Genomic DNA, 9,082 nt, shown 5'->3' on the forward strand with positions numbered 1-9,082 from the left:
CGTCATGGCGTTGGTTCGTTGATAAAAGCACGACCGTTAAACTGTTCCCGCACACCCACCATTGGCATTTTTATGCAGAGGCGACAACCCACCCATGTTATCCCTTAGGCTTAAAACGTGTCGAAATGACAAATACGGTACATTCATCCAGGTGTATGAAAGCAATTCTTCTTACCCGGTCATAATAAATCGACATATCCACGCTTAATGATGGTTATGCAACCAAACCTATTAACGTACACAGCTAATTTCTATCGGCAGGAATGGATGGAACCGTTTCCCGCAGAACAACATTTTTGTGATGTGAGCTACCTACACATATAGCTCCGCACCTCATGCATACAGATTAATGTTACATATTCTATAGGTTATATTTGCAAGCAGACATGACACGAACTACAAAGACCGGGAAATAAAACATAAAAACATTTTTGAGTAATGGTGATTAAAAGTCTGCACCGTAGCAACAAATAATTCTATCTCCAAAATCCTTTAGCCGTCATTCGAACATGGAAATACAATTGCAGATTTAATATTCTGTTTGAAAGAAATTTACAAACTGCTGGGCTAAAATATTTGCTGGTATGCAAATTAGCTGTGATGTCACAAAGTTAATAATGCCAAGTTTATGACGCTTCAGTGGCATGCATTTCTTGCACCTCATCAGTGTTGCCTGTGGATAAAGTTTGGAAGTTTAACTGCGGTATAATAACATAGGTTTACAAATAATAATAAACCTTTGTATAAGAAATGCGGGGTAAAAAAGAGGTATGAGATAGAACAAAATAAACACAAAAATGTGCTTTTTTTGTAACAATTATGTGGTCATTTCAAAGACATAAAAGTAGCATAGCACTCCGGGTATTGGGGCAATATGCCAATCGTGGCCTAAATCCTAGGACCCATGGTGTGTTATACTGCAGGACCTTTACCCACATAGAATAGTGGATGCTAGTTGTTAAAGTTCACCAAGAGGATGTTTGTTATATTGAAAAAAAAGCCTGAAGCGGTTAAGGGTCAGTGAGTATTAGGTAAGGTTGGGAAATATTGGCTTTAACTTGTGAAATCCCAATTTTAAAAACAACAAGATGCCCACCCTCGTGCCCATCGGCGTCCCCCTGCATGTCAGAGGTCCACAATGTAAGGTTATCACGCAATAACTGCATGATCAAAGTTGAATCCTTGTATGATTCCTCTGATAGTGTATCTAACTCAGCAATGGCTTGATCAAAAGCTTCCTTGGCCAATCTACACGCTCGATCAGGAGAGTTTAGGATCTCATAATAGAACACAGAGAAGTTGAGAGCCAAACCTGAGTATGTAATGGAAAATGTAGAACAGACAAATATTGTACATAACATACCATAACCATATTTTATTACCTTTAGTCATTTTAGTATTATATTAACATTGAAGCCATTACGCCACAACTGTTACTATTACTATTCAATGCCACGGGGTATATTGCGAAACTATGTTGCAATAACTTTCAGATGTTTAAAGTTAATCTTTCTTCCCCATACAGCAGAGTTTCTCCAACTAATAGTAATAATGCTGTATTGCTGTGCCTGTAAATTGCTCAGTTGTGTAATTTGTGTTGCTATTCTATTGTGGCACAGACAGCAGCGTGTCTGCTTATAGTCCAATTAGCGTTAGCGTGCCTGCTTAGTCCAAATGGTACAGGTTTGAGACTGGACCCCCACTATTATTGTGGCCTATATATGTTCTTGTACAAGATACTAGGGCAAACACTGAGTATCAAACTGTAAAAAAGACTAGTGTTTTAAAACAACAAAACTAAAAACTGTCAGAAGATCTTGTTCACACTTATAATAGACCTGGCAGCAACAAAATATAACTATTATAAAAGCAAAACATAAATTTTAAAAATTTAACGCAAACAGATCCCTAACATACAATTGTGTTATAACCCTATCATGTAGAAGTAGTAGCATATAATATAACTTCTATTCACTTACCAAGTCTAATGGGATGAGTGGTTGGTAGTTTACCTGCTGCATCACTTGCAGCTTTGTAAGCAGTTAAACTGTCCTCGGCTGCACTTTTTCTTTCGTCGCCAGTCTCAAACTCAGCTAAGTACCTGTGGTAGTCTCCTTTCCTGGGAAGTTAATTTAAAGTGAAATTTAAAATTCAAATTACAAAACATTCCAATTTGAGTTTTTTTCACTTTTAAGTCTGAACCTGCATTGGGTTTTTGTACTCAAGGTTTTTTGTCCTAAGAGGAAGCAAGCAAGGGGAGCTGGGGTTTTTGGCAGAGTTCACATTAACCCTATTTTAGTATAGGTTGGGCCTCAATAATGAACTAGTCTTATGAGTTTAAACTATACAGTAGGGTGGGGGAAGATAGGACACCTTTAGCACATAATATCTAAATGTCCTGATCGTGTTTTAAACAATTAACAACGGTCTATGGGAGTCGTGGGGAAACGCTTTTATAATTCTTTGCATGTTCTTTGTTTACTACCAAATGGGACAAGGAAATCGAATATAAAAGTGTCCCATCTTCCCCAACCTACTATATAGTTGATCACCAATCTTACATTTTATGATAAAACACTTGAGATTCAATATCTTGGTCCGTTTGACTTGGAGGTAGCAAGTGTTGATCAATCACGCTCAGAATATCGTGGCATATGTTCTTCAGTTCCTCTTCAACCTTTAACATAAACATCTTATAAATATTTTATTTCAGTGGGGAGTATGCCGTAATATGTACAGCACAAAAATTAAAAGATCCACTTAATTTTATGTTTAACTGCTTTTAAACACATACCGTTTACTGTGTATAAGTGTTTATAATGGAAGCACAACTTTTTTCAACTTTCAAATGAGTGAAATTAGAAGACTATCTTATGACTGACATCTTAGTACAAGTACAAAATTATATTGTGTAAACACAGTACAAAGTTGGGTGCGTATTCTAATGATTAAAATTTAACTTTCGTTTCAAAAGTCCACTGGTTAATGCAATGCAGAAAATTACCAGGTTAGGCCCTTTGGCCCAATGGTGTGAAATAGTAGTATACCTGTTGTCTATAGTCACTTGGCATCTGAGCTTTTGAACCTTCTTTCATTTCAATGCTGCTGATGATCCTCCACGACGCACGTCGAGCCCCGATAACATTCTTGTAAGCAACAGAAAGTAGGTTCCGCTCTTCAACTGTCAAGCTGATGCCCAACTGGGCAATCTTCTTCATTTGCTCAACCATTTCTATAATTATATGAAGCAGTTAAAGGTTAATAGCTCGCAGGTTTGACCACAAGCCTAATATTAGGGTGCCTGGGGTGACATGTTGTGATGCCAGCACTAGTAAAGAACCCTCCAGTAGATTACAAATTGGCTTGTCGAAAGTGTTAGTTGGGTCATTGTTTAGCAGATAACATAGGGGTAGGATTCCTTACTAGCACCGACATACCTTTAAAACAATTGAAACAGTATAAATCCAAACACTGGGCGTGTCAATTTAGGAATAACATAATAAATTGGTCAAACAAAGAATATTGGAAAAACCTACGAGCAGAAATAGAACTTTTAAAAGTTTCAAGATACATTACGGGCAAAACAACAACATAAAAAAGTCAAAAGATATTGGTGTTTTGTCAATATTTTACGTAAACATCGTATTAAGCAGGAGAAAACAATATTTTTAAAAATTATCCAATATAAAACATTTTAACGCACATTTTACATTAATCGGTTACGCCCGACAATTTACAGAAATTGACCAGTTATGTACCATCGCTTTTGAAGCGTTTTAATTCACTTACCATCGTATCTTTCAGCTTGCTCAGCTAGTTTAGCTTGATATACAAAGTCCTCGCGCTCAGTAGACATATTTACGGTTACGAATGCTTCGATTACTATAGATACAAATTGGATGTCGAAATGACACAAAACAGTAACAATTATAGACGCCTAAACGTTTTGGCAGCGCTGCAAACGTAATTAAACAATATATTGAAAAAAAACTTTCTAAACTACGATGACTGATTAATAATACATATTAAAACAAGCTTTTACAGGCAAAACAATCTAGAAAATACGGTGAATCACACCCAAAATTACAACATCTCAGTTCTCGGAAAAAAGGAACTATGGGATTCCCCTTAACAGTATTAATTGAAAGTATTGTATTTCTATTATGTACCAGCAAAACGAACGAAGAATTTTTATCATCTCAAACTTGTTTTGTAAAAAATTGCCCCATTGTAAAAGATATGCACACTGTAACTTATTTCGACAATTTTTAGTTAAAACAGTGCTCACCAGTTCTTTTAAGTAACTAGTTCTCCGCCTAAGCTGTTCATAAAAACACCCAGAATCGTTTTGTGCTTAGAACTCTGTGTAATACATCTGTTACTAAACCAGTGTTCTAATTACAATGATGATACGCCTTTTAATACCATCTAAAATAAAAGATTTAACCAAAAGCTGACGAGACACTAGGTTCTGCTTTCACCATACTTACCACGTCACTAAAGATTAGCCTAGTATGGAACAGCTGTTCTGCCTATGCGCTAATTAAGCAGCAGGAATTAATGTGTTAAGATGTACTTTTAGGCAACTAACACAAGTTATATATACACACATAAACATCTAAGTTTAAAGCAATGTTAACATATGTTTGGTAATAAAACATAAAATGTTTGGAAATTATGACAACTAAAAATGCTGTGCACCAAAAACGTTGTGAGTTCAGTTTCATTTTAAATACTATGGCAACATTACTAGAACGTATGACAAAAATACATCAATTATTTCACACTGAAAAAGCATTCACATTCAAGACAGTACAATTGCTGGAAAGAATAGAAACGTTATGAATCCGCGGGTAAATTACTCTTCAAAATATAGACACGTGATTTTGAATTAGGAGTAATTTGGTTATACAGTTTTCTGTGTTGCCAAGACAAGCTTGTTAACTTGTTCATGTTTAAGGCTCATCATTTGCATTTCCCTCAATGTCTTCAATTTGAGCTTGTGTATTTTCTAAAACATAAAATAAATAAATGTAATTTGTTAAACTGCGGTCACTTTACGAGATATGTTGTATTTTAATTCAGTTTAATCAAAGTTAACAAGTGTGTAACTTTGAGAATATTTGTTTTTTGTATGGCTGGCAATTTTTTTTGACAACTCATTAATGACCACTGAGTTAAAGCAATTAACATTAAGTGTTTTGCCCAAGGACATACACGCCCAGAATCAATAATAATTTTGAAACATTAATCCTACCTTCTCCTCCCTGCATGTCAGAGGTCCACAATGTAAGGTTATCACGCAATAACTGCATGATCAAAGTTGAATCCTTGTATGATTCCTCTGACAGCGTATCTAACTCAGCAATGGCATCGTCAAAGGCTTTCTTTGCCAACTTACACGCTCTATCGCTTGAGTTAAGGATTTCATAATAGAACACGGAGAAGTTGAGAGCCAAACCTGCACGCAAAAAAACAAATTTTATGTAAAGGACTTTCTTAATTACAATTAAATAATACTACTTTAAATTTAAAAAATAATAGCGGAAAACAACAGGGGCTCGCTTCACCAGCTACCATAAAACAGCATATTAATATAGTTTACATTATAATATATTTACCAAGGCGAATAGGGTGTGTTGGTGGAAGGTTATCTGCTGCTACATCACTTGCAGCTTTGTACGCAAGCAAACTTTGCTCAGCAGCTTCCTTCCTCTGGTCACCAGACTCAAACTCAGCCAAATACCTGTGATAATCTCCCTGCCTGCAAACAAAAGTAAAATTTTCATTTTGAAAACGTATGAAATGAAAGTCATATCTTTAGGAATGCACATTACAGAATAATTAGGTATTCTAGGATATCCTAGAATACTTTATTTCGTATCTAGAATTCCGAATCTAGAATTTCGAATCTTTTTATATTTATAGGGAAAAATAATTTTACCCACATAAGTCAGTTTATTGACTCTTTAATAACAGCCTTGTTGGATGGGTAGTTTTTGTGTCACGAAACGTATAGCAGGATTTGAAAAGCTGTTAGGAAATGTTTACTCTGGAAAGTCCCACAAACACAATTTTTTTTTCAAAATTATTAGGTTTCAAAAATTGTTATTATAGTTCATGAGATGACGTCATTAAACAGAATACGGAATCCTGTAGTATTCAAATCTCACGGATTCGAAATTCTGTGATGTGCAATATCTTACATATGGGCAGTCATTTATAAGTCTAAAAAGAAAATCCAGGTTTCATGGATTTAAACTGTTAAGAAAAGTGAAAATTTTAGATATTTTTCTCAACCCCCAAAATAGATTACTTATTCTTTTTCAGTTTTATCTCATTATATGAGTTTCACAAAGTTATAGCAGAAGATAATGAGCATTTTTCTATGCCGGTTCCTTAGAAATAGCAAAATCTGTATTACAAAAGTTGCAGAAGCAATAAAAGGGATGTACCAATCAAAAATATTAGTTTAACATATTCCACAAGTTTAAATATCTTCTTTTACGATTAAAAGGACAATTCTTATCTTGTTAACTCTTCAGGTCTTTAAATTTTTTTTATTTTTTTTTATCAAAATTAAAATAAAAAAGTTAACAAAATTTGAAATTTAATGAAAGCCAGTAAAACGTACATTTTGTGGTAAAATACTTTGGATTCGTTGGCTTGGCCAGCATTTGGGATAAGATGTTGGTCAATGAGAGATAAAATTGCATTACAGATTTCGTTCAGTTCTTTTTCCACCTAAATAATATAAAAAATTGTTAAATTTAGTTGCAAATGAAGAAAAAGTGTAAAATGATGTTTTCTACAAATTTACGAACAAATTATGTAAAATTTCGTTTTTAGGATAAAAAATAATAAAAACTTACCTGTTTCTTGTAGTTTTGGGTCATTTCATTAGATTTTTGTTTGTCATCTTCCTTCTGTTCGATGCTGCTGATGATCCTCCACGAGGCGCGTCGAGCCCCGATGACATTCTTGTAAGCAACGGAAAGTAAGTTCCGCTCTTCAACTGAAAGTTCAACTCCAAGCTTTGCAACTGCTTGCATGGACTCCACCATTTCTGCAAAAAAATAATATTTTACAGTGTAAAATTTTTTCACATTTTTTTTAATAAAAATAAACAAAAACAGTGTATGAAAAATAAATAAAAAACATTGTAAATACTAGGTAATTTATTGTTTAAATCTGTACAAGAAACAGCATCAGTTTCTCACAGCATAGAAGTTTTAAGATTTTTTTAATAAAATACGTTAATTTCTAAAACGCGATATTCTTATCTACTTACCGTCATATCTTTCTGCTTGTTCGGCTAACTTAGCCTTATACACCAAGTCTTCACGTTCAGTAGACATAATTTACAGATATTTCTTACGGTTTTATGCTGGTAATAATAAAAGCTGTTTCAATACTGCACTGTAGTTTCAATTTGCCGGCGACTGAAAACAGAACTTTTTTCTCTTATTCGTATTGCGGGCGGAAGGCAATATATTTTTAAGTACGAGAAACAAATACTAATACTACAGCGATATTGACAACTAATTCTGTACTAACTTCCGTATTCAAAACAAGCTAGCAACGAAGCGATGATTAGTGTTTTGATTAAATCAGATAAAACTGACGTAAATGCGGAGCAACGCGAAAAATCGCGGATGAATATTTTTCTAACGGTTAAATTTCGGTTTCCGAAAAAATCCGATCTTTATTTTCACACTGCTCAGGCAAATTATTTTTTAATTTTAATTAGTTAGAGAGGGAGTCAAAAGTACATTTAAAAAATACTATACAAACGGCTGTTATGTATCGTTAAATTGTTTTTTTTGTTACATTTAATAATCTCGAAAACAAATTTGCTCACAAAATAGATTAAGGTGAATGTCTTTAGTTTTGTATACCAAACTATAGTATAAGCTTTATATTTATTAAATTAAACGAATTTAACTTGATTTTAGGATATGAGTTGTCGTATATTGCTTCTAGCATTCTTGAGCTAGGTTTAGTTCTTCCATCGCCCTTTCAACAGGGGAACAATAGCCGGGGGTTCGACGATGACTTGCTTCTCAGGTTCTTTCCGTTGGCGGATTTACGTTCGTTGCTGACTGACTGCTGTCACCTTTCACTTCAAGAGAGAAAGTGTTGTGCGCTGCTGAACACTGGTGCATTACGCGCGGCATGGGTTTGATACTTAGACAGTTATGTATACTCTGAAAAGGAGCAGGAGGTGTAGGGTCACACCATGTGTATTTTAAGTATAATGTAATAGTAAGCGCACTACGAGCATCAGTATAAAAGTGTTTTGTTATTTATGGAACTTACTTTCTTACTATTTCTCCACCAAGGTGATCCTAGAATACAGATATTCTAGCGGCCATTTTCGATACCTTCTACTGGTACCACTAACCTACAATTTGGACACTGTACTAACTAGACCCCAGCGGTACCGATTCTAAAATGAAAAATTTAAAATTCGAAAAAATATTAATTATGAATATTAATATTCGTCATAAAAACATATTTATAGATTTTTCTCCCGATCCAGCTTCGAATATGTTATAGCGCTAAGTGATACCTAAAATATGAAACATTATTTTCTTTAAAAAGGTGCGGGGATAGATGTTAAATATAAAAAAGTATGATCATAACTTGAATCATATAAATATTATTTTTTCGATTTTTTTTGCGAAAATATAACTTACGCATACATCTATGTAGGTCACTAGCATGTTATCCCCATCGAAAAAAAAATAATTTCAACTTTTTTTTATAACTGAATATTAATATTCGTCATAAAAATATATTTATAGAATTTTCTCCCGATCCAGCTTCGAATATGTTATAGCGCTACGTAATACCTAAAAAATGAAACATCATTTTCTTCAAAAAAGTGCGGGGAAGGGTTCAGAATACAAACAAGTATGAGGGTCATAACCCGAATCATACAAGTATTAAATTTTAAAATATTTCGGCGAAAATATAACTTACGCATACATCTATGTAGGTCACTCACATGTTATCCCCATCGAAAAAAAAATAATTTCAACTTTTTTTTATAACTGAATATTAATATTCGTCATAAAAA

General features: G+C 34.1%; 2 protein-coding genes and 1 long non-coding RNA gene across 3 annotated transcripts; 1 reads left to right on the plus strand and 2 right to left on the minus strand.

The window, feature by feature from the left end:
• Window positions 1–352: 352 nt before the first annotated feature.
• On the minus strand, window positions 353–3,951 carry ci14-3-3 (14-3-3 protein; the record flags this gene model as incomplete). The annotated part of the gene is given in 6 exon segments (NM_001032441.1): window positions 353–673; window positions 1,097–1,312; window positions 1,980–2,119; window positions 2,562–2,677; window positions 3,048–3,232; window positions 3,790–3,951. Coding segments are annotated over 6 exon segments (771 nt in total). The 3' UTR covers window positions 353–626.
• On the plus strand, window positions 1,090–5,396 carry LOC113474082. The gene is made up of 2 exons (XR_003395747.1): window positions 1,090–1,131; window positions 5,281–5,396. It is a non-coding gene; the product is annotated as an uncharacterized LOC113474082 (long non-coding RNA).
• Window positions 4,558–7,564, minus strand: LOC100175088 (14-3-3 protein epsilon-like). The gene is made up of 6 exons (XM_002123723.2): window positions 7,292–7,564; window positions 6,873–7,066; window positions 6,635–6,744; window positions 5,622–5,764; window positions 5,258–5,461; window positions 4,558–5,011 (listed from the first exon to the last, which is right to left on the minus strand). Exons 1-6 carry the CDS (start codon window positions 7,356–7,358, stop codon window positions 4,956–4,958), a joined length of 774 nt encoding a protein of 257 aa, XP_002123759.1. The 5' UTR covers window positions 7,359–7,564; the 3' UTR covers window positions 4,558–4,955.
• Window positions 7,565–9,082: the final 1,518 nt, after the last annotated feature.

This window comes from Ciona intestinalis, chromosome 3 (assembly GCF_000224145.3).
Source record: "Ciona intestinalis chromosome 3, KH, whole genome shotgun sequence".
In the NCBI taxonomy this organism is placed as follows: domain Eukaryota; kingdom Metazoa; phylum Chordata; class Ascidiacea; order Phlebobranchia; family Cionidae; genus Ciona; species Ciona intestinalis.